At 33.1% G+C, this 26,169-nt stretch overlaps 4 protein-coding genes across 7 annotated transcripts in view; 3 read left to right on the top strand and 1 right to left on the bottom strand.

Annotated features, from left to right (window-relative positions):
- Positions 1-403: 403 nt before the first annotated feature.
- LOC106751651 (WD repeat domain-containing protein 83) lies at positions 404-1,919 on the top strand. The gene is made up of 4 exons (XM_014632618.1): positions 404-573; positions 644-887; positions 1,096-1,322; positions 1,396-1,919. The coding sequence occupies exons 1-4, from the start codon at positions 501-503 to the stop codon at positions 1,767-1,769; spliced, it is 918 nt and encodes a 305-aa protein (XP_014488104.1). The 5' UTR covers positions 404-500; the 3' UTR covers positions 1,770-1,919.
- A 2,450-nt stretch (positions 1,920-4,369) lies between these two features.
- LOC106751666 (very low-density lipoprotein receptor-like) overlaps positions 4,370-26,169 on the top strand; it is a 55,608-nt gene continuing 33,808 nt past the window's right edge. For 2 of the 3 annotated variants that reach the window (XM_014632650.1, XM_014632649.1), the window contains exons 1-3: positions 4,370-5,052; positions 12,224-12,349; positions 24,990-25,112. In XM_014632650.1, coding sequence (XP_014488136.1) covers positions 4,929-5,052; positions 12,224-12,349; positions 24,990-25,112 — 373 coding nt within the window. In that variant the 5' untranslated portion in view covers positions 4,370-4,928. The remainder of the gene's footprint in view (positions 5,053-12,223; positions 12,350-24,989; positions 25,113-26,169) is intronic. The other variant, XM_014632651.1, reaches the window with a different exon arrangement.
- LOC106751667 lies at positions 7,683-8,294 on the bottom strand. Its single transcript, XM_014632652.1, has 2 exons — positions 8,006-8,294; positions 7,683-7,891 (listed from the first exon to the last, which is right to left on the bottom strand). Exons 1-2 carry the CDS (start codon positions 8,259-8,261, stop codon positions 7,731-7,733), a joined length of 417 nt encoding a protein of 138 aa, XP_014488138.1. The 5' UTR covers positions 8,262-8,294; the 3' UTR covers positions 7,683-7,730.
- On the top strand, positions 13,822-16,372 carry LOC106751668. 2 transcript variants are annotated; one of them, XR_001375085.1, is made up of 3 exons: positions 13,822-15,130; positions 15,260-16,116; positions 16,273-16,372. XR_001375085.1 is itself a non-coding variant. In XM_014632653.1 (2 exons), coding segments are annotated over exons 1-2 (378 nt in total). In that variant the 5' UTR covers positions 13,822-15,739; the 3' UTR covers positions 16,274-16,372. The 2 variants fall into 2 exon arrangements, 1 of the variants encoding a protein (XP_014488139.1); XM_014632653.1 differs by having other exon boundaries at positions 13,822-16,116.

Genomic DNA, 26,169 nt, shown 5'->3' with positions numbered 1-26,169 from the left:
CGATAAGAACTAGAAGTTGATTGGCTATCGCACGAACTTCCGCAGCGCGGCAAGTGTTGCCGCGTCCTGTGGACAAAAGCTATAATGCTGTTCGTGGAACTTGCTATCGTTTTCGCGTTCTTGGCCCTAAGAATGATATTAATAACGTTGTAATTATAGTGCTAATAGTGTCTCCTTGAACGCACCCATATTATCTTAAAGCTTAAAGCGAGGTCTACAATGAAAATTTAAGGCGTAAGATTTAAGAAATTGATCAATCATAATTGACTTTTCTTCTATAATTTGACCGTAATTAGTCAATTTCTTAAATCTTACGCCTTAAATTTTCATTGTAGACCCCGCTTAAAAGCGTACACCAATCAAATTCACAAATTTTATGACTGTGCTAAGTTGATACCTCTGCTGAACGCAGCTACTGTACTCCTTGCTGGAAAGCACTCAATGTTCCGAAGATTAAACTGCATAAACAATAAAATAAATTATATATTCTTGTTTAAAAGATGGATATTGAATACAATTTTGTGAAGGAAATAAACTGTAATCAAGGAGCTATCAGATCTGTACGATTTAGCGGTAAATAAGTTACTATAATTTTTAACACTATTTTTGTGAATTATATATTAACGCGTATTTTATATTTTAGTCGATGGTTCTTATTGTATAACGTGCGGATCAGATAGAAAGTTGAAGTTATGGAATCCATATAAATCTACCACATTAAAAACATATGGTGGACATGGTGATGAGGTTATGGACGCCTGTGCGTCTTGTGATAGTAGTCAAATTGTATCTTGTGGATTAGATAAATCTGTAATTCTTTGGGATGTAGCAACAGGCACACCTATACGCCGTTTTAGAGGACACGCTGGTCCAGTCACAACAGTAAGGTAGATTTTTGTTACAATTTTATATAATGAATTTGAAGTTTTATAATATAATTTATTAGAGGTATTGGTATATACTAATACAAAGTTTATTTTTTATTCCTGAATTAATATAAAGCTGCATTAATATAAAAAGGCTTCAATATTTGCTACTAGTATTGAAAATCTATATGTATTATAAATTATATATATATATATATATATATTGCAGATTTAATGAAGATTCATCTATGATAATCTCTGGATCTCGTGATAATAATGTTATGTGTTGGGATAGACGTTCTAAGGTACAGGAAGCTGTACAAATATTGAATGATGCCAAAGATTCTATTTCAAGTGTTAGAGTTTCAGATCATGAGATTTTATCTGCTTCTTTTGATGGTAAAGTACGTACTTATGATATACGCATAGGAGAACTTTGCACAGATTTTATGGGAGGTAAATAAGAGAATTTAATAATAATAATACGTGAAATTAGTAATTTTATTGACGAAACAAAAATGTTTTTTAGATGCTGTCACATGTGCAAGTTTTACCAGAGATGGCCAATGTTTAATTGTTAGTTGCGCAGATGAAGTGATTAGATTAATTGATAAAGATACTGGAGAATTACTTGGTGAATTTACAGGGCATAGTGGAAAAAATCTATGTCTAGAATCAATCGTAAACTGTCAAGATACAAGAATTTTTTCAGGCTCAGCAGATGGCAAATTATGGATTTGGGATCTTGTGTCTCAAAAAGTAATTGCAAAACTTTCAGGACTTAAGCCAACTAAATATCCTACTGTGTCTATAAGTGTTCATCCTCAGAAGAATTGCATTTTAGCTTCTAATGGATTTAATATATTAATGTGGAATTCTTCCGCTCATATAGATAGCGAGTAGTATTTATTATAATTTATATTTATACTATAAATACAGCTTTGTACATAGAGTAACTATAAATGAGTAGACTATAATAATTTTGCTTTCTTTTCTTGACTTGGAATAAAATAAATAATCGAACTGAGTCGTTAATTTAAGTACATATATAACAATTATATACATATAATCATATACATATAATTTATATAATTTTTCTATAAATCACACACTATTTTATATATTTTAATATTGAAGACAGTTTCTTAAAATAATAGATAAAATATTTTTATAGAAAGGCAAATGTGTATTATTATGTATATACAGGTGGAAGTTGACATCTGGGAGAAGAAGTAAACAACTAAAATAGATATCCCACTCAACCAACAATTAGAAAATAAATTTTTTGGAATAACGCCCAATTCGCGTACAGATATAGACTTATTTGCATGCGCAGTGAGAATATGTGCACTTGATTGAAATTTTACATTGGCGTATACTCATTTGCACAATTGTTTGAACATGTTTTTCTTGATGAAGTTGGAAGTGCATTAAATGATCACGATTGCAAGCTATTTTTAACAACGTCAAATGTTGTTTATTTGAATCACAGGACATTTCAATGTTGCAAAATTTACGTTATATTTGTTACACAGATATATATATATAAATTCTTTTACAGACTGAAAGTACTAAAATAAATTGGAGTATTGCTCAATATGTAGTGAAAACGATTAAAAATTTCCAAATTGACCTTTTTAGCTATCAATAAACGTAAATATTTATCTGATACAGAAATTCTGCAACGTGTACATACCAAATGTGTCAATGCTCCAATCGGGAAAATATTTCAAAGAATATTTTTATATTTTTATATTAATATTTTTTTAGAATCTTTTTAAATTAAATTTAAAGGCCTAAAAAGATACGAAAAATTTGTGAGACAATTTTTATATACCTTGGTTAGATTTTCCGTTGAATAAGATAAAATAGCGCACACTCATCGCATTTACATTATGCACACTCATCGCGTTTACATACTGCACTTACACTTACGTAAGATCTATATGTAATACAAGAAATATTAAAGGAATAGCATAATTCGATCAATGTTTATGTAACATAAAATTTAGAAGATCGTCTCTACGTTATCGATATTTATCAGGCTTGCTATCGATTTTGGCATTCCCTTAATAATCACAATTATTTCACATACACCTTTATAAGTTCCAATTTTTGTTTTGTGTCCATATATCCAAAATTTAGATGTTATAATTTATATTAATTACTTCAGTGACATCAAAAACTTTCCTTTGGACAGATTTGTTTTTAATTTTCTTATTAGTAAAGTAATGGTATCATATAACTTTAGATATAATAGCCCTTTTTAATATCTCTGCTATTAAGTGATGAAACCTAATAATTATTTATGGAATTATTTATTCAATAGCACCGCTCTTCGCTAATATTCTAATACACAATAGCCAGCATTTATTATAACGCATTTTTATTTTCGAGCATTTTCAAATATTTTCAAGATATATTTTAGCTTTTAATTATACATGTTTCTTTTTTCTTTAACTTAGGCACATTATTATATGAATATATAAATACTTGAGTGTTTTGTTATATGAATATTATTATGTGAATATATATACACTTGAGTGTTTTGTTCGTTATTTAATATTTTATTCTGCTGTACACATTTCAAGCTATGCAAAGTTAAACATTAGCATGTATTTTGCTAATGTGAATTCATGACTAAAAGAGATTTAATATGGTTTCTTTCGAAATTTTCATATTGAGGTAATTATTCGATAAGTTAATAATTCAAATTAAGATTAAACATCTATTTGTTTTGTTGAAATTGTCCTAACATTTTGTATCTCTCTTCTGACAAGTCAATATACATATTAAAAATTTCACAACTAGATTCATTGTTCTTTGTGAGAGTTTATTTTGAATAAATATATAAATTTGTAACAAAACATTGTGCCTTAAACAAAATAAATTGTTTAAGTCTATTTTGTGAAGTGTCATCATTCCTTTTTCTCTTTGACCAATTATACACTGTTACTACATTTTACGAATAACGTCCTAAATAATAAATATTTCATAACTTTGAGTTGAAAATCAATCGAACAATACTGAGACGAATGTAAATGTTAAATTTTCAATTAAAACTATTGATTATTAACAAAGTTATTATATAAAACGTAAAGGGAGGAGAGATACATAATATCATCTCTACATTTTTGAATTATGACAAAATATGATATTTCATAAGACTAAAGATGAACGCATAAGTGATTCTCGTTTACTTTTAGAGAAAAAAGAAGTAAAAAGAAATATAGGTTAGATAGTTATAGGGTCAGGGTGGTAGAATTTAAGTTAGAATTAAGATTAGGTTAGGGTTAAGTTCTGTCATCATATATAACTGTATTGTACGTATATATATTCAGAGATTCATCATATACAAGGCGCGTGAACGTAAGTTTAGAACATATATATATACTTTAACTGCGGCGTGATAAAGAAAGCACGTTTCCTCACCGGCTTGCGAGACAGAGAGGAATGAACATGCGCGCGCAGGTGGCGCGATGTTGGTGCGTCAGTCACTGTTCGTCGGTGCAGTCTCGCCCGGGAGCGCGAGAGAGAAGTTTGTTATTTTATGTTGGGGAATTGAACGTAGTAGAGAGAGACAGCAGATATCAAGAGTGAGAGAAACTAGTTGAATCGTTTCGAAAGAGATAAGTAAGAGGGAGAAGGACGAGTACATCGTGTAAGACGCACTGTGGTATCCGCACACGGGGCGAGCCGGTCAATCGCACCACTTCGCGGAGTGTACTTTTGACCGCATGCACTTTCAAGTAAGAGACTGGCAAACCGAAGTGCGAGGAAAAAGAACAGCGTAAACGAGAAGGAAGGAGCGAATACGCAATGCAAAGTAGAGGCTAGACCGCGTGGTAGCTTTTGAAATTACACTAGTGACTGTCTCGTTCAATAACAAAGTGCATTGTTATTGTTGATCGATATCTACTGTGAGAGAGAAATAGGAAAGGAAAGAAGAAGAGAGAACTATCGTGGCAGAAAGTACCAAGAGGTTGGCAACTGTGGTGGTGTCGCTGCGCTGGGTGGTATTAGTGGTGGTGGTGCACCGTGATACAGTGGTGGAACGAAGGCATGAAGGACATGACCGTGAGTAGGAAGAGGGTTGTTATGGGGCGAGACTCCTGTGATGTGCTGCTACTCATTGCGTTGGCCTCATTTGCTGCGCTGGCAGGGACGGATGCCTTTTCGACAGAAAGTGAGTCTGATATTGTTCGAACATGAAATATTTTCGATGTGACGATAAGGAGTTAAAGAGAGAGGGAGAGAGGGAGCGAGAGCTGTTCCTTGAGCTTGCTTGGTATATCCACTTCCTTCCTGGAATCTGCGATGTCATATCGAATTTTTCATTGAGCTAGCTCTAAATCTTTTTCGATACATCGCGATAGTATTGCGAGTTTTTCACTTATATTTTATCCGTTTTCGCGCCATCGTGTACAACCTCCCCCTTCCGGGGTACGTCGATAAGAGACAGGTCCTTACAGCCGATGGTGAATGCGAATTTTAACGCTACCGCATCTGATACTTTTACGTTCTCTCTGGAGAGAATAAATACACATCGTGGAGAGACTATTCATTTATTTACGACCGTTGTTGGACGTGTCTCTAAATTAACTATCAACATCAGTTAACAGTTATTAGTATTTCATGTCATACAACGTTTAGGAAACGCACGTAAAAAATTCATGACTGCGTGTGAGTTATATTTTAATTTAAATTTTTCCAAATAAAAATTCAGGCCATAGTATACAAACATTTAATGTATGTTTTGTGTTGCCATTGAAGCAGCATAATGTGTTTAAAGTATGTTTGCTTTAACAAATATTCATTTATTACACCATAATTTTAATCGAAGTATTGGCTTATTATTATTACAATAATTCTGGTTTAATTGTGTTCTCTTTCGAACAAAATAAGCAGCAATATTTATGACATCAGAATATCGATGCAATATTGCCATAATTTTCACGATATCAGATAATGTTTTATATTTTGATAAAATGTTGTATGAGAATGCATCTTATCGTATTTATACTAGTCTTGCGATACAGACAATTTATCGAAATATGTCTATCTTCGAGTATTATTCGTTTATAAAGTGTCGAAAATATATCGGCAAAATCGCGAAGGGGGATTTTATGACGGCCGTTTCAACTCCAAATCTTTGTGAAATTTTATTCTAAATTATATCATATAAATATCGCTATACCAGTAATGTAAATTATATTTTGGAAATCATGTCCCTGCAGTTATTTTAATCAATGAATTATATTAATTTTATATTTCGAGTTAATAAAATATATCTAATTGTTAAAGTAATTTTTGTTTATGTATAGGAGCTGGTTTAACATGTCAGAGCTAGTCTTAACATGTAATGGCTATAATTGTCAATTTTTCGGATGTATGTATACAGTTGAAAATCATAATAACCTTAAAGGGATTGTAATAATTATATAATTTTTTTAATTTTGTGTGTGTGTGTGCGCAAAGTAAAAACTCGTACAAGTAATCCTACTTATATTAAAGCATATGTGAGGTCTGGTATACATAGATTAAAATAAATAAATTGATTAGGGCTACTACGATTTTCAGTCGTATATATTTAGATCTAAAATGTATACTAGACGCTTTTGCCTTATATGTTATAATTAAGATTATCTACACAATTTTCAGTCTTACATATAATGTGTAAGCTATAAAGTCATATAAAATCTTAGTAAATTGCATTTATATTGGCTTGCATTTGTGCTCGCATATCTCTCTCAGGTCGCTGAATAAATTATGCTTCAATAATGATAATAAATATAATATTTGATACATGGTTGAAAACCATTACTAAATGTTAACGTATATACGCCGGTCATGTATATACCGAGATATACCATACTATAGTGACTATAATTTTAAATCATTTATATACGTATGTATACGATTTAACATTGTAATAACTTTAATAATATAATTGTTAAGGCTATTACGCTGACTTGTTACATTCATATGTTATATGTTATATGTTACACATTCAAGTATATAAAACATGTCAAGATTCTTGCATGTCCTCGTTCTGATCTGTGACTGTTATAAATTTCTTATGACATCCCAATAGAATGCGAGTAAACCCTTTAAAAAGTATAATGGTAAGGACAACCTTCGTAATTCGATCAATGCTGCGTGCAGATGCATGTTATGCTGAATAAACATTCAACATCATAGCGCTTTCGTTTTGTCATCGTGCTCATTCACTTCTTTCTGATGTCATTATACAGTCAGCTTCACGTATGCCATATCATTTTCTAAATAGAAAGTTATGTGATTTTTAATTTAATGCACATACACATAAGGATACAAATCGCATAAGTAACTTTAGTTATAACGGTAGAATTATAAAGCGGTCTACAATAGGTATAGTAAGTTTTAAGCCGTAAGAAATCGACTAGTCACAGTCGAATATGAGAAAAATAATTGATTGTGATTAGTCAATCTTCTATGATTTAAAGTTTAGTATATTTATTGTAGAAACCTTTTAATATCTCCAATTATTACGATCTTATGCATATATATGTAAGACTGGAAATCATGTAACTTAGAAAATGATACAGATCATAAATGATATGACATCTCAACCTAGAAAATGATACAGATATCGTTATGTATATTGTACCATTTCCTAGATGGAGAGTTATACAATTTTGAGCTTTACATAACGCATAAGTTTGAAAATCGTGAAAATAACTCTAGTTATAATATAAGAGTTATATTCTAGTTATAATCTAGTTATAATATAAAGAGTAGGATTATAATAGCTCTAATTATAGTAGTAATTTTTACTTTATGTGTACATGTGAAAGGCTGAAAATCGTGTAACAATAAAAAATTTCAATCGGTACAATTATTGAACTTAATATATAGGCTGCGTTCGGAAACATCAGTCTTGGTGTGCTTTTGTGATTTCAATGGGAAAATAGTGGAAGTAAGTAGCGGGAAAGTACCGTGTAACCTCAGGTGTTGAACGTTCCCGAACGGTTCCAAAGAAACATCTAGAAAATTTCCACCGGAATACATATTTCTATCGATATAATGTTATCACATTATTATTTGCTATTATTACAAGATTAACGACAACAGAAACGACACAGGTAACTAGATAGTACCGACTCCCCCTGCTTTTTTATCGGTTGGTTTGATGACAATTGGTGCGACTTTCTGTACGTTTGCAAGCGATACGAATGCACACTGAGTCATATGCAATGTTTCCGAACGGCTACTGGTGTGCACACTGTGTGTTTCCGAACACAGCCCAACTGGAAGGCGCATGGGCATGCTCCCACCTCGGTGGCAGCCAACCAGACACAGGTTGAATTGGTACCGGTTGTCTCTTTTAGCGTCGGCTATCATAGTTGAAAACATTTATCTTGACATAGACATGTTTAGATTCATAATGTAGAGTAAAAGCCGATATAGATTAGATCTCTTCTGGACGCTTTTGAACTGAAAGCATCAGTGTATCATCCTTAATAAATAAAATTTCTATATTTGGATTGTAAAAAGTTGAATGGTTGAGAAGTAAATGTTGTCAGAATAAGTAGTACACCACATCATGTGATCGTTATATGTATAATAGTTAGACGAAGATAGCAAAGTACTCGTTCAACCATCTTTTTTACACAATTCTGATCGTTCGAAGACAAAGGAATGCTTCTCTTAATATATATATATATTATGAATAGTAGAGATTTCTTTGTTTTTTTAGCAAAATTCAATCTTTATTTGAAAACAAACAAGAAAAGCTCAATTATCGAAATATTCCCTGTTATTATTGATGATTTTTTGTCATCCTTCGAGCAAATTGCGAATTCTCAGGTGATAAAAACTCACCAGTTTCGAAACGATAAAGTCATCGATGCTTTTTCGAACTTCTGTTCTGAACTGTATATCAGCCAAATGATGCTGTATCGTCCGGAATAGATAGTACTCCGAAGGGACCATATCTGGCGAATATACCGCGTGCGGGAGAAGTTCCTATCCCAACGCGTAGATGATCACTTCAGAAACAGGTGACCGTACGTTATCATGCAGTAGAATGGCTTTGTTTCCTTGTCCAATAGATAGCCTCATTTCCTTCAATGCATCGCTGAAATTGATGATTTGTCACTGGTAGCAGTCCGCCGTTTCATCCGGTTTCAGTAGCTCATAATACAGCACATCTTTCCAATCCTATCAGATACAGAACAAAACCTTTTTGGCGCGGATATTAGGCTTTGCAATGAATGTCATCGATTTACTTATAATTTTTTGCGCTTGAGGTTGTCCTATAGGATCCATCTTTTATCATTCGTAATAATTTGATACAAAAAATTCTTTTGTTTGAACCGGCTTAGCAAAAACTGTGTTGTCGCACTGGCCTACTTTGTTTTCTTCAGTTAATTCATGCAAAACTTACTTTCCTTTTTTTTCGAATTTTTCTTATTGGATGCAAATGATCGGAAATGGCATTTTGGCTGACTCCCAATTGTCTCATAAGTTCTTTTTGAGTTTATGCTGCGTTTTGATTTATAATACTTGCAACTGGTCTGATTCAAACTTGACAATTCGTCTAGAATGTAGTTAATCTTTTGTCCATCAAAATTTTCGTCGCGAAATTTTTTATATTAATTTCTACACGTTATGTGACTTATTATAGCATTACCATATGCAGTGCAAATCATTTTGGCAGCTTCAGCAGTATTTTTCTTGAAATGAAATAGAATAGGTGGATGGAATATTCTCTTTGGTTATGGTCATCATGAACAATACTGACTTTTGAAGTATGTCAATTGCTCGCCATGTCACATGGCGTTTTATAATGATTACTGTCAACACTTAAAAATCGTAAAAGGGCGAGAAAATATTTTGATTTAAAATTTTGTTCCGGTCGATGCAAAACTTAAAGCTAAAAACTTTTTAATACTATTAATAGTCTAAGTGGGCATTACATACGTTTTTTGGTTACGTGAGAGTGGGGGAATTGATCATAGACACCCGCAGTCTCCGGGGACAGACCGCGAATTATGCTAGACTTTTAACGATTAAAAACTTCTCCGGGTGTCTTTTCTACGCGGTATTGTTAGAATATCCCGGGTATCGCCAGTAGCATTCTTCCGGGGCGCTCCATCGCGATCAATTTACATCCCGCTCGGGGGCTAATCTTGTTCCCCCGCTTTCGCATGTTTGCGATGGGAAGCGGACACTGACACCCCGCCGCGCCCGCTCGGGTGTTTGGGAGGGGATTCCGGACCCTAGTTTAGTAGCGCACTCTCTGGTAGTATAGATTTGAACGCGCGCCTCAATAGGCTCATACCTTATCATGGGGCAGGGAAGAGATATCTCCCTTGCTGGTGACGATCGCTCTGTTTCCAATGATGCCGTGAGCAGTTACTTTGCAGTTGATTCTGCAGAGGAGGGGAGAAAAGATTGCCCTCAGGCAGTCCGCCCTCGACTAGAGCATCAACCTGTTTTTCTTATGGGGAAGAAAGGAAGACTTCCGGATTTCTCCGCACTCTTCTATCTTGTACTACTGTGATCAAAAAATACACGACTATTATTTTTTTTTAATCGCGGGTAAACTGTAAATTAAATCTGTTTGCTTTCTTAAGTTGGTACATATGTCCCTCATATTTGGTGAAAAAATCATGGCGTTTCTTCAAGCCGTTTGAGAGTGGCAGTTATTTATTCCAGTGAAGATAAGGCAAGCCTTATTGGATGAAGATGATACTCAAACTCAACAAGAACTCGCGGATGAATTGAATGTGACGCAGAAAGCTGTCTCAATTCGTTTGAAAGCCATGGGAAAGATTCAGAAAGTGGGAAAATGGGTTCCGCATGAACTGAATGAAAGACAGCAAGAAAATCGAAAAACCACTTGTGAAATGCTGCTCGACAGATACAAAAGAAAGTCATTTCTCCATCGTATCATGACAGGTGATGAAAAATGGATATATTTTGAAAATCCTAAGCGTCAGAATCATGGATGAATCCAGGCGGACCATCGACATCCACTGCAATCGCTTTGGAAAGAAGACAATGCTCTGTGTTTGGTGGGATCAGAAGGGTGTAATCTATTATGAGCTGCTAAAACCTGGTGAAACCGTTAACACTGATCGCTACCAACAGCAAATGATCGATTTAAATCGCGTGAAAAACGACCGGAATATGGAAAAAGGCAACACAAAGTCATTTTGCTCCATGATAATGCCCCATCACACACAGCAAAACGGGTCAGGGAAACGATCGAGGCGTTCAGTTGGGAAATACTAACGCATGCGGCTTATTCTCCAGACTTGGCTCCGTCCGATTATTATCTATTCACATCAATGGGACACGCTCTCGCTGAACAACGCTTCAATTCGTATGAAAATGTACGAAAATGGCTCGATAGCTGGTTCGCTTCAAAAGAAGAAATGTTTTTTTGGCGTAGCATTCATAAACTGCCGGAGAGGTGGGAAAAATGTATAAATAGCAATGGACATTATTTTGAATAAAATCTTTTTTATCATTTTCAAACAACAGACGTGTAATTTTTACAAAAAAATTCCGGTTTCATACTTCTACACCTAGTATACACCTAATATTTTATATTTGTATTTGGGGCTTCCTGCCCTATAAATTATATTAAAGTTTGTTTCAGATCTACATGTCCAAATTCATAAGGTTTCCTTATTAGATTCTTCTATATTTTATGAAAGTCATTTTATATTCCCACGTAGCGAGATATCAATTTTCGCCGTAGACTATTATTACAAAGTTTAGATGGATAATAATTTACTGCTAGCCTACCATAAAACGTTTTATTATATAAATCAAATAACTATGTTTTATCTATAGTTGATTTGTTATTTTTTATGAAAATGTTTTCATTCTTCCGAACATAGGCAATTATATTGAGAATACATTGCGGTCTTCTATTAGTTAGAAGTTTTTCATGTCCGTACTTTTTATGACAACTATTCACGAATATTACACAGCTGGGATATTTGCCTTCGATCGATCCCTCGTTTATCCTCCACTTTGCGATTATCAACTGTAATGGTTGATACCTATTACCATGAATCTACTTCTAATGCCATCAAGACTGTCTGATATAACGGGCATCAAGACCAAAACTATCCAAAGTATTATCTTTCCTTGTTAGAACATCCCAAAGAACATGTGATGTTAAGAAATACGGTTGTTCTGGCACGTTATGTATATGTAATTTTATAAATCTCGTTCGTGTGCTTATTACATTTTTTTATGCACTTTTTACATTTATTTAAAATATTTTTTGTATACTAATAATTTTTCAATTTAATCACATAGTGTTACATAATATTAAATTTTTTCTTTTTTTTCAGGTAAACTGGCTTGTCCTTTAAGACAGTTCCGATGTAACAATGGTAGATGTATACCGATTTCGTGGGTCTGCGACAAATCGGATGATTGTACTGACAATTCCGATGAAAGCCCAGAGGAATGTAAAAGTAAGTAATGCCATAGAATTGTGCTATAACATATCAAATAATCAAAAGATAAGATCATGTCCTGGACCAGTGAAGTTTATCACGGTTGCCGATTAACTTTTATAAAATTATTCCATATCGTGCTGATTGTACCCATTGTTTTTATTTGTTACTTGAATCGTTAAAATTCATACCGAAGAAAGTGATATTATGATTTCCATTTACATTTTGTACAATAACTTTATTAATCAATATTTTAAATTTAAAATTTACGAGTGAAGATCACGAGGTAGTACTCATCGATTTCAATAATATTGTTTATAAGTCTTGATGTGAACCTTTACTAAGAAAAAGGAAAAAGTATACTTCTCAAGCATTTTCCAGAAAATCGGAGATAAATAATCCCGAGTACCATGTAAGTAAGTTTAGCGGAGTGCTATACCAGAGACTGTGTGGCTCGGCAACAGCGTGCATGATTTATAAATGCGAGATCACTGGTTCGAATCTCGGTGAGTGAATTTTCTTTGGTCAGAATGCAATTTTTATATAGGTTAATTGTAAATTATATGAGTTATACATTTTATCTGTGCATTTTCTACTAAAAATTTACGTTTTTCCTTTTTTACACTCTATCTTGAAATTCTTTTTCAGAATTGCTCTCTATGAAAAATAAAATTATTTAAAGATTTTTTTTCCTGAGAATTAACAAATTCGGGTAGATTATTGACATAAAAAATTAAAATAAATGAAAAATATGTTTTATTAATTGTTGGAAGCAGGTGGACTAGTACGCACACATAAGACCGGATGATATTCGTCATTAAGAAAAAAGGGAATTAATTAATATAATATCTTGTGTGTTGTACAAACTGCTGTTCTACACTTATCTATTTCGCGAGTGTATTACGCTGTTATAGGAATGTTAGAAAGGAATGTGTAATATGTTATTTAAACTGCTCCAAATCATTAAAAAAAAACTGATTTCGGGAAGTTATTCAGATAGTACGATATTATACAAATTTTTTTCTTTTTGAAAATTACAGAAATTTATATTTATTATAATTTATTTTTCATCATTTTTTAAATTTAATTACTTAAACAATGAAATTATTCATAATATCTTTACATTCTCAAATATAGAAGTTTTTTAATAACTTTATTTTTAATAGATAGAAATTTCGAAAACGAATTTTAGACACTCTGTCCTAAGCCTGAGTATAACTCAGGCCTGGCTAACTTTTTCACACTTTTTTAAACTTAAAATTGATATATTTATTATAATTTAACTTAAAATTGATATATTGGTTGCTAAGTTACGACAACATACATCAACAATTAAAATGTTTTAATAGACATCAAAATTGTCCAGGATCTCATTAATAAATCATCTTTAAGGCCAAGGCTTCAAAGTGTTAAAGCAGAATATAAGAAAGGAAAATATAAATTTATAATAGAAAGTAGACAAAATATATAAACCAGGTGATTTACAATTATTTTATATAAAAATTGCATTCTGATTAAAAAAAAAAACTTGTCGAGAATCGAACTAGCAATCTCGCGCTTACCAATCAGGCGTACTGTCGCCGAACCATACGGTTTCTGATATAGTGATTCGTTAAACTTGTTCATACATTGTTTATTTGTTCAGAATTTTTAACTTTAATGTTTTAAAAAATGCTTGAGAATTACGCTTTCTTCTTTTGCTCAATAAAAGTTCATACTAAGACTATATTATTGAAATCGAATATTATATTATTGAAGTGGTGGGTCGCTCACTTTGTGATCTCCTCTTATTAGTCAAGGTAACTATATGCAGCGGGTAAATATACGCATTGCCTATAACTCTGTGTAAAAGGTACGGAGTGTTGGTGTCTGCGAAGTCTTTAGTCGTCATCTCAAGGTGAAAAAATTAAACTTATATCGGAATGTAACGCGCGCTTGCAATAGATAAAAATACAAAAATGTGTGAAAATAAATAATTTTTTTTTTTAAGTTTCGTTGTACTTCGACATCTTGCCACGTTTTAATTACTCGACGAAAGAAAGCAATATATATTTGTATTAAAGTTACATCGTTTGTTAACGAAATCATTTTACGAAAAAATGTCAAGTTATTTTATTGTATAGAAGTTAGAATTTTTCTGGAAAAATTGCCCAATAAGTAAATTGATCACAGACTGCGCACAGATTGGTAGCAAATTTGATCAAAATCCCACACCAAAACTATAGTCATCTGTGTTCACATTCAGCTCGTGTTTTGATGACAAAGCCTGCCGATAGATGATCCGATTGGCAACAGAAATCGCGCAGAACCTGCTGCCAAAACCGAACAGATCTTGCTGCGCGCAGCAAAATTAATCCCCCGTATTTAACTATAGAATATAAGCAACATGGCAGCACCTTTTCTGAATTATTATGGTGAACCAATATGCGACTCTTATTAGGTATACACATTAATTCGGTTTTCTTTCACATTTCGTACTTTATAATTCCGTTTTAAAACTAATAATTTCCTGCCTTTTTGCGATTTGTAAGTGTGTATTACTAAGTTCTGTAGTAATGTTTCAAAACATATACTTTGGCGAAGCAGACGACATAACCTCATGAAACAGCACGATGGCGGTCGATGAACAGCATTTGAGGCGCTGCATTGTTTTCACATTTTGATTAAAGAAAAATACTGATGTTACGGAAATGATTTGTGCCGCTCTGGGTGAAGACGCTGTAATACATAAAACGTGTAAAAGTGGTGTCAGAAGTTTCGGAATGACATTGACATTTTTCAAAAGTTGCAGAGACAGCGGTATTGTACCAAAATTCCTGCTAAAAAATCATCTAAGTACCAAAAAGCTAATATCCAAACAAAAACAAGACTTTATTGATCAAGGAATGCATCACCTATATAAAAACCTAAATCTACAACATATTCCAGAAATTACTCCGAGCACATCTGGAACTGGCCTCTTCCATTCATCCAGACTTATGAGCCACAGTGGACCAACATATGAACAATTTCAGCAGATACGTATATTAACGGCCAGAAAACAAAAGGACATATACCAGAAATTGGCACCACAGAAAACTGTTCCCGTATCAACGCCGTGAAAAACTTCTCAAGCAAAAGGTTTTACCAGAAACTATCTCCGCCTTTGCCGAAGGATTGAATTACACAATAGCACCCACTATAATATCGAAGACAGAAATCATAATCAACATAGAATCCTCCATTTACATGCTCCAACCAGAACAAGCAAACAACATACGCTTAAAAGCAGCTGATATTCTAAGGAAAGCCAAATCTTCAACACCTTTCCAGAATACCAAGTAAGGTAACTAAATCGCTCTGAGGTAACTAAATGAAGACACGAATATCATCATTCTACTAGCAGATAAGGGCAATATAATCATATTAATGGACATAAAAGACTACGACTCAAAACTACAAGCCCATCTAGCAAAGGACATCTTTGAGAAACTAAGAAAAAATCTCACGTCAGCATTAAAAAAGCAAACTACTAAGCTTATAAAAAACAGCAAACTCTCAGACCTGATCAAAAACCAGCCTAGTAACCTGGTGTACCCTAGACTATATGGTCTTCCCAAAATACACAAGATCGGGATATCCCTAAGACCAATAGTCAACGCCAGAAACTCTCCGATATACAAACTGGTACACTATCTAGTCAAAAGACTAGAGCCACTCACGGGAAAACCAGATCCAAAATCAAGAATTCTGCACACTTCATACAAAAAATTCAAAACAACCGATTGCGGCCTGATGACATATTGGTGAGTTTTGATGCGGTATCCTTATTTACACAAGTCCCAATACAAAACACTCTCAACATAATTAAATCTTCAACTTACATCTCATCGGACTTAATTTCTCTAATAGAATATTGTCTAATATATATTCCTCATATAAGAACTAATTTTTTACAACAGACAAACAAACAGCAAAGGCAGTCATGGGATCACCTACCAGGTGTAGAAGTATGAAACCGGAATTTCCCTATAGATGGTGCTAGCCATCAGTTTAGGGACCGTAAGACCGCTTCTGCAGCGCCATCATCTCCCTCTAACAGCTGACGAAGATTTTCAACACACAACAGCCCAAGTGTATTTCCATACACCGGTATATTTTTCTATAATCTTAAACATGTCGAGTTTTGTGCCTACGAACTACGATTTGCGGACAGCATTGGTTTTTTGTTATCATTTGAAGAAAACTGCTGTAGAATCGCATCGAATGCTTGTCGAAGCTTACGGTGAACATGCTCTTGGTAAAACACAATGTTTCGAGTGGTTGAAAAAATTCAAAAGTGGTGATTTTGACGTGAGAAACGAAGAGCGTGGGAAACCACCGAAAAAGTTCGCAGACAACGAATTGCAAGCCTTATTGGATGAAGATGATACTCAAACTCAAGAAGAACTCGCGGATCAATTGAATGTGACGCAGAAAGCTGTCTCAATTCGTTTGAAAGCCATGGGAAAGATTCAGAAAGTGGGAAAATGGGTTCCGCATGAACTGAATGAAAGACAACAAGAAAATCGAAAAACCACTTGTGAAATGCTGCTCGACAGATACAAAAGAAAGTCCATCGTATCATGACAGGTGATGAAAAATGGATATATTTTGAAAATCCTAAGCGTCAGAAATCATGGATTGACTCTGGTCAACCTTCGACATCGACGCCAAAGCTCGATATCCACGCCAAGAAGATTTTGCTCTGTATCTGGTGGGATTGGGAAGGTGTGTTATATTACGAATTGTTTCAACTAGTTGAGACAATCACGGCAGACCGCTGCTAACAACAATTGACCAATTTGAGCGATGCATTAGAAGAAAAGAGGCCATTTACTGGCCAAGGAAGTCGTAAAGTGATCCTGCTTCATGACAATGCTCGACCACACGCGAAAGCGACTATATCAGGACCATATTTTTACGTTAGGCTGGGAATTTCTCCCGCACGCGGCGTATAGCGCAGACATGGCGCCTTCCGATTACTACCTATTTTGAAGAGATACGAAAATACATTGATGACTTGATCGCTTCGAAGCCGGTGAGCTTCTATCGTCGAGGAATTCGCAAGCTACCCGAAAGATGGCGAAAGGTCATTGATGCAAACGGGGAATATTTCGCTGATTAATATTTTTTTGTTTGTTTTTGAATAAAGATTGAATTTTGCAAAATAAGCTTACAACTTTTTTTCTCACCTAATTTATTTTCTTAAACTAAGCAAATATGACATTTTTATTTTCAATAATTATTTTGATATTGAAGGTATTAGGTGTATTAATTAATTCGTGCCGCCCAACTTTGCACAAAAATATTAATCATTTAAGTTACTGTCGCGCCCTTTTGCTATTTTAAAGTATTGACATGCAAGATTCAAATATGCCGTGTAGTTTGATATTTAAGTACAGTAACATAATCTTAAAAATCAGTAGTAAACATCATGGTTTACGATAAAGAGCATATTCGACATTGCATATGTTTTGCTTTTAATCTCAATAAAAATGTTTCTGAAGTAGCCTAAATAATTTATTCTATTTACGAAGGAGGTGCAGTGAGTGAAAGAACGTGCAGGAAATGGTTTAGTCGAGATAGTGATTTCAGTGTTGACGATCAATCACGTGCTGGGCAGCCTCGCAAGTTTGAAAACGATGAACTGCAGACATTATTCGATGAGAAACCGACTCAAACACAAAAAGAACTTGCCGGGCAGCTTGGAGTGACGCAACCAACGCTTTCGGTTCGATTGTACCAACTGGAAAAATTTACAAAGAAGAAAGGTTCCACACGAGCTGACTGCTGACATCAAAAATCGTCGGTTGACTATATGTATTTCTTTGCTCGTCAAAGTACATAAAAAAGATTTTTTGCATAAAATTGTAACTGCCGTTGGAAAATGGATTACGTACGATAATCCTAAACGCAAAAAATCATGGATGGACCCTGGTCAACCGACGACATCAATAGCAAACCTAAATACTTCGGCAAGAAGGTTCTTCTTTGCATATGGTGGGATTAGAAGGGTGTGCTGTACTCTGATCTCCTTGAACCAGGTCAGACAATTAAAACAGAGCTCTACCAACAACAATTAATCCGTTTGAGCGATGCAATTGAGGAAAAACGATCATTTACTGCACAAGGCAGTCGTAAGGTCGTCTTGCTCTATGACAACGCTAAACCGCACACAGCAGAAACTATGAAAGAAATCATCTTAAACTTGGACTAGAAAATTCTTTCCTCACACGGTATATTCACCAGACATAGCCCCTTCAGACTACCATTTGTTTCGATCGATGCAACATTCCTTATCGGATACATACTTCGACTCAATTGAAAACGTTTGAAACTTCGTCGGTGACTTCATCGCTTCAAAGCCACCAAGTTTCTATCGCGATGGAATCCGAAAGTTGTCCGATAGATGGTGTAAGGTCATCGATGTTAATGGAGAATATTTTAATGATTAATTAATGTATTTATCTTATTGTAAAATAAAGTCGAACTTTGCGAAAAACGGTACGAAATAATTTATATACCCAATACTATCATATGATAAAGTTAGTTGTCTTCTAAGTTCGTTTTCTAGACTCGTTAAAATTATTTCAAAGACATCTTGACATTTCTGACATTTCTTCAACTGTCAACATATATTTTTAATTATGTACGATTGTAGCCCATATCTTTATGAGTAAACTGATCACACATAGATCCGTATTAATAGTCGGATCTTATATCAAAGACCGTCTTGAATTTATTTTCAGATGATGTACGGCTCATTTCATTGGTTACGAAACATCTGAAAATAAACTTGAGACGATTTTGAATATAAGATTTGATTATTAATATAATACCTAATACATTCTGGAAATACATAATCTTATGAGCGAGTAATCTTACCAACGTAATTACTAATAACATTAGTTGTGTATATCAGTTGCTTATCTTTTCTGTCTTCCTATAAATACATATCATAATAACCTCTATGACACTGTGCTCTTACGCGAATGCATTTTTCTGTAGATTAGTAATCACTTCATATAAGTGCTGTATCTATCGTTATATTCGCATAATTATTATTTTATTTTAATTTTAATTTTAGTAGTTATATCATTAAATATATTTTATTTTATATCATAGTCATTTAATAACTAAAGATTACTTACACCACTATTAAACTATTATTTCTTAATGTGCTCTTGAATACACAGATTTGTTATTGAAACAATTTTTCACGCAAAGATTATAATAATTACATAATCGTCGCGTATTTTTAGAAATCAAATTTTATAAATCCAAAAATAAATATTTCAATGATAACATGTGACCAACAATTTTGGCAATATATAATAATAAATTTTGGCTTTCTTTCTATTATTCAAAAGACACGATTTAGTGCAATATCTTGTTACAACATAAATAAGTAGAAAAGATGCAAGACTAAAAACAAACAGGAATTAGAAAGTTATACATAAACAAATATCTCACGATAAATGATGTCTTATATAACTGCACTGCGTACAGTTCCGCAAAAATTTTTTCATTAAAAACTCGCTATCCTTGCTTCTGCTCTAACCCAATGCTTATAATTTTCTCCGATCAAACGCGTATGAATCAGTTCGAGTAAGATGTAGTCTTTTGTTAGTCTTGCATCAGACACTGTGATCTAATTCGCTCTTCTGCATTGCGAAATAAAACTAGAATATATATTCGTGCTCCTGTCTTATTTGTTTATTAAATTATTTAATTATTTGCCCGCTTGATTGAAAAAATTCTTTTGAAATCTAAGTTTTAATATTATATTTTAAATATATGAAATTAAATGTGTGTGTACTTTGAAAATTCATATGTGTACATGCGATAAATTTATATACATGTGTTAAAAAAATTTTTTTTTTAATGTTTTACACAGCGAGTAACGATGTTAATCGAAAATGAGACTATTATTAGTAAAGCATTAATTCAACTAATAAATTTTAAAAATTACAGTGTAATATCACATAATTACAGAGTAATATCATTAAATATAAAAAATCCGAGAAAATATCGAATATATCAAATAAGAAATACTATACGTATATATATTGTGCTTTTTATAATTTTACGCGATTACATATTGCAATGTTTATTTTCCTATAAAAAATTTCTTACGTTCGAGTAAATTAGTTACACGAATTGAACAAATAAATAAACGATTAAGTAAGTGCATATGAACGAATCGCAATACACGAGTGCTACACGACGTAAAATAATAAAATAGAAAGAACAAAGTATGTGTATAAAAGGAAAACGATGATAGAAAAAAGAATTTCTCTAACAAGCAAAAAGGAGTAATGAAAATAATCGAAAATTAATGTTACTTAAATAAATCAGATCGATTTATTGCTCTTATCTATTTCTCTAAACATTCATGAGGTTTACTCTTTTGCAGATTTCGCTTCGTTGTAGTTGGATTTTTTTCCTTTCGTCTTTTATTCCCAGTCGGTTTCTTGCATATCATCTGCTATCCTAATTTGTGATCTTGAGTTTCATTATCAGTCTCTTGTCGATTTTCTTTTATTAATCTAAACAATACTACAAATTTCGCTTTTCTTCTGATAAATCTCTAGCAATTAGTTTGATTTTTAAATGTACGGTGATTTTCTCTAGGACGGTTAAACTTCATTTCTAATTATGATCAATTTATTATAAATTTTAACTTTTGGCTAGATTATTTGTTTAAAAGTTATACTTCAAAATGATAAGTATAAAATTAAATGCGAACATGTAGTGTCTCGTAATGGTAATTTCTCATGAAGAAATAAATCGAAAATGTAGAATAAAGTTGTTTTCTTCCTAGTGGAGATAAATCGCTGAAATCCTTGAAATCAACAATGAAATCATTGAAACAAGAAATGAAAATAACTAAAACATTGCTAAATGTATTTCATCATAAATTATATTTTTAATATTCAAATGCTATGAATTTTAAGGATAATTATTAAAAATGTTGAAAAAGCACAAAATATTTAATGTTTCCTCAGATTTACGGAAGTTGAACACGGAAACATGCGATATACAATGAGTCCTAAAGGCAATATGAACACTATATTGATGTCCACATGATGTCTGTGATATCACTGTTGCGTCAATATGACGTCCTCTAATGTTATTTTATTATTTGGATAAGGGCCATTATTAAAAATTTACAATTATTACAAAAACTTTGTAATTTGAAAACTAATGAAATGTTAACAAAATATGTACTATTTCTTACAGATTCATTAAAGTATAAAAAAATAGAGTAATGACATATTGTTGAAATAGTTGACAAAAAGTATTGAGCACGAAAAAAGTTTTTTGAATACGCTAGGTTCAATAGTTTTTAGATATTCACATTTATATAAGAAGGAAATCAACCAAAAAAGCGCAGCTACTTTCATATTATGCCTTCGAGAAGTTCGAACACATTATTCAAGCGTCTTCAAGTGTTAAACTTTTGTTTTAACATATCAAATTATCAATTAAAATATATTTGAAACTTTTTATCATCATATTTTCCGCTTTTTGCGTTAATTCATTCTAAGAGAAGTGCTATATTATACCTTCCCTCCTCACTTTGATCGCCGTGACCTAAGATGCAGTTCAATGGCATTGCTCTGATGCAACGCGTCTCGGCCGCAAGGCCCAGTCGATATTGCATCAGATCCCGAAATCGTTTCTTCACCCTTTGCTTCTTTTATATTGGAACTCATTCTTAGCGTCGGTTCTTCCTTCATCAGCATGGCCCTGTCCATGTTTAAGATCGTTGCATTTCACAGCGCAAAGCTTATGTTCGTTGCATCAGATGACGATGACGAAGAGAACCAATTCGACCGATGCCGCGCCGATGTCGACAGTGTACGGCGGCTACCGACGCACCATATAATTATGGTGAAAGCCAGTTCATGCGTGGCACAGTGTATATAGAGTCGCATGATTTGCTCGAGCATCGGCTCGCACATTGGCGCAACGGCTGTATCGATCTATCGATCGTATCGAAATGCATCAATCAGATTTTATGTTATATATTATGACTATCGAATATAATAATGATTTGTTATTAGTAGTTTTTTCTATCAACATGTTTTGAAAATATTGAAAGAAGGAAGAAAAAGAAACCCACAAAAGAAAATATATCTGAATTAATCGTTATTTAATTGGTCTAGAATACGATAAACGAATAACAAAACTATTCGGTGTTTTTGCAAGTAGCGAATTGATAATAACGTAACGGAAAATAGAAGTCAACAACGTCATATGAAAAACACATTTCTAGGAAGTATAGCGCACATGGGGCAAATGTATAATCTATATAACCACCTGCAATATAATGCGCTTGCATAGTGGCACTTGTATTATTACCTAATCTATTTTAGCTTTTCAGCTCATTGAATGGCATGTACGCGTTTTTCTTTCATTCCCAAATCAGTATGTCATGCAAAGTGACGTTTACAAGAGATAACGCATATATTGCATTTTGTAACACTACGTGCACAACATTGTATTTTCATTTTTGTTCACCTGGATTCAAGGCGCGCGATTGTTACTATGATTATACATTTACTTCGTATCGAAGTATATACGAATATTGATTTGAATAAATTTCGTATTTATAAAGCAGAATATATTATGTAAAACGACTGACTGTATAATTTCGCATTCGATCAGTTATGTGTGTGTATGCGCGTGCGTGTATACAGGATGTTTCTTAAATATTGCTCAATATTTTAGGAGTTGAATTTTGAGAACATTTTATGAAAAAAATCATTTTATATAAACATATGATCTCAAAAGCCTCGTTTCAGAATGAGAGAGATGTACAGAGTATTAAAAATTTTACAAAATTATTGTTTGTTCTTAATAGTTTCTAAACATAAAGGAGTTTCTTTTTCAATCTCGGATCAGTAAATGAGTAAGGTTACTTTTATTTCTGACCTATAGTCGCATCGTCATGTAAAGAGTCAATGATGTAGAAACGAGGTTTTAATAGTATATTACCGTCTCGAACTTATACGCATACAATGGACGAGATATAATTTTTTTCAAATTTATTATATTTCATCAATTACAAAAACTCTCGGCAGATTACAATAAAACTATTAGTATAGAAGATATTTGCATCTTAACGTATCTGATTTTGTATACATATAAGATTGTTCATTCTAAATATATTATTTCGTCTAAATTTAATTATTTATCTCCAACTAGCTAGTTCTTTAGTTGTGATGAAAATAAAGTATCTATTCATACTCATGTCTATATCCTATCCTATATCTTACTTATTGGCCTGTGTTAAAAAAAAAACTTTTTTGTGTTTAGAAGCTACTAAAAAACCGTAATTTTATAGAATTTTTGATATTCTTTGAAACAGAGTCCTTAACACCATATGTTCGTATAAACTTTTCTCCATAGAATTAACTCCAAAATGAATTTCTAAAATATTGGATAATACTTAAGAAACACCCTATATGCGTGCGCGCACGTACATTTGTACGTATATATGTGTTTTTTTTTTTTATATGCGTTAATAACTGTGGAGTTCGATATTATTTTCCGTTGCGCACTACTTCTCATATTTTTGTATTGATATATAGCCGCATTATCGATATTGCTAGTCATGTTACCGCGATTCGGGCTTGTATACGAATCGCATATACGTATATGCGATTTCCCGACACAAACGCACGAATATAAGAAACGTTCTAAATGCGCAACACAAGGATTAATATTCGTGACTTGGATTCGCGCTTTCCTCCTACCACGTATCACCACTGTGCTCCCAGATCCATATATAGACGCTCTTTTACTGAACAACCTTACAGAATCCGCGACTACCACCGCGAGCGCATCGCCGTCAGGTGTGCCAGATACAATCCGGAGCTGCATCCGTATGCTGCTCGCGCGTGGAATGTGAAAGAGCTGCAAAAATAAGTTCACGTTCTATAAAGTAGCGACGAATTCGGCAAGAGTGATCTCTTGTTTCTCGCGAGAGTGCTTCGCTGATTCGACAATTTGATTCGAAAGTACCGCTAATAGAGAGTCGAAAGATTCAGTTGTTTATATGTTTGTCAAACATTTCGATCAAATAATGTATTAATAAGATTTTATGACGTTCAGTGATTGATAATTTTATGTATATATATAAATGTGTGGAATTGACGCACAGAAGAATCCTATTTAAAGAATAGTGTATTATAATCGCTAAGGTATAGATAAAAACGTTTTTGTATTTCGGAAAATTAGATAATAATATCGTGCTGCAGTCATTTCGTTGATCAATGGAGTAATAAAACGTGGCCTTGATCCTTTAACGATAAAGGAATTAGCAAAGGATTATCAACATTGGAAGTTTTTGTCTTAATTTCCTCAAATGTAGACTCGGATTCATTTTGTGTTGAATGGATGGTATAAATTCCTTCGAGCCATTCACAATATCAAAAAATTAGTGCCGTCGTAAAGATTTACGTGCAGTGCAGCCCGTACAATTTTGTCCGTGATATGCTGCTCGACAGGAATTCAACGCTCTTCTTGGATATGTCCCGGTCACGGTGCACGTTTATCCTGTTGCAACTTATGTGTGCGACTATCTTCATGATTGACGCTGTCGATCATCCTCATATGAACGTTTCAGATACCCAGGAATGCAAAGAATCAGAGTTCAAGTGCACCAGTGGCAGATGCATACCTAATATATGGCATTGTGATGGTGACCGGGATTGCCCAGATGGCGTGGACGAGGATTCTGCTGTCTGCAGTAAGTTATTATTTTTTATAACGCATGCATTAAGAATTTGGCGTGTGTACATTTTGATCAGTAGCTTAATTTTTAATATTTAATAAAATACATATGCTAAGAAATACATAGTTATAATTTCTGAAAATGTGTAATCTTAAGGCAAGAGATATTCTATTAAGATCAAAATCGAGTATAGATATTACACAATTAACAATTCTCATCCCCTAATTTTAAATCTTGATCAGACGTAACTAGAATGTAAGATGTTGATATATATGATTTTTTTTTTATTTTAATTATCTTGCAAAATTTGTAGGTATAAAGTCTGTTACTTTCTTTTACAATATTTTTGTGACGTATTGTCACATCATTACACAAAGAATAGATATTTAGTTAAATAAAATGCATCTACAGCTGTAAATTTTCTAATATATATGCGAAAGTGCAACTTTTCAGACCGGTTTCACGTAAAGTGTATTAACGTATAAAATGTATTAACATATGTACAAAAGAGACCGCACAAGTTATCGTATAAAACTCGCAACTGTTCGATTCTCGCAAGAGCATATTTTGTATCGTGGAATGATGTTAATGTATAATGAATTTAAAAAACTTGTCTAAAGATTTCAGAAGCGAACAGCATATACATGAATATAAAAAATGTTTCATCAACATGAATTGAAATACTGACCATTTAAAACATAAGCATTTAATGTTGAGTATATATATTACATTTGTCACCAAATTATCAATTACTTATATTTTTATCCAGCTTCCTTTAACGAAAAAATTTGATTTTTTCTTGACTAGAAAATTGTCTAAGCCTTTATGTTTTTATTTGGATTACTTTGAAGTGTTATTCTGTATTATTATGTAAAATATAATATTTTTATTTAAAAATGTATATATTTTGTAGAAGATAAGTATTCTTTAAAGTATTTTCATTGAAACTTGTCCATTAAAAAACTATTGACTTGTTAATAACATTTTTTTATCTAACTGTTGAAAATGGCTCAAAATCGTAGCGTGGACCATTATGATGAGCACGCTATATATATATATATATATATATATA

This window comes from Dinoponera quadriceps, unplaced genomic scaffold, assembly GCF_001313825.1.
Source record: "Dinoponera quadriceps isolate SergipeBrazil2010 unplaced genomic scaffold, ASM131382v1 scaffold115, whole genome shotgun sequence".
NCBI classification, from domain to species: domain Eukaryota; kingdom Metazoa; phylum Arthropoda; class Insecta; order Hymenoptera; family Formicidae; genus Dinoponera; species Dinoponera quadriceps.
This window is presented reverse-complemented; position numbering and strand designations above follow the sequence as displayed.

Excerpts from the sequence above, each read along its gene's own strand:
- LOC106751668 (XM_014632653.1), top strand. The coding sequence starts at position 15,740 with ATGGACATAAAAGACTACGACTCAAAACTACAAGCCCATCTAGCAAAG.
- LOC106751667 (XM_014632652.1), bottom strand. The coding sequence starts at position 8,261 with ATGTTTTCAACTATGATAGCCGACGCTAAAAGAGACAACCGGTACCAA. Across the intron at positions 7,892-8,005 it reads TAAAAAAGCAGGGGGAGTCG|ATGTTTCTTTGGAACCGTTC; the intron begins GTACTATCTAGT and ends GAAATTTTCTAG.
- LOC106751651 (XM_014632618.1), top strand. The coding sequence starts at position 501 with ATGGATATTGAATACAATTTTGTGAAGGAAATAAACTGTAATCAAGGA. Across the intron at positions 888-1,095 it reads GGTCCAGTCACAACAGTAAG|ATTTAATGAAGATTCATCTA; the intron begins GTAGATTTTTGT and ends TATATATTGCAG. Across the intron at positions 1,323-1,395 it reads TTGCACAGATTTTATGGGAG|ATGCTGTCACATGTGCAAGT; the intron begins GTAAATAAGAGA and ends AATGTTTTTTAG.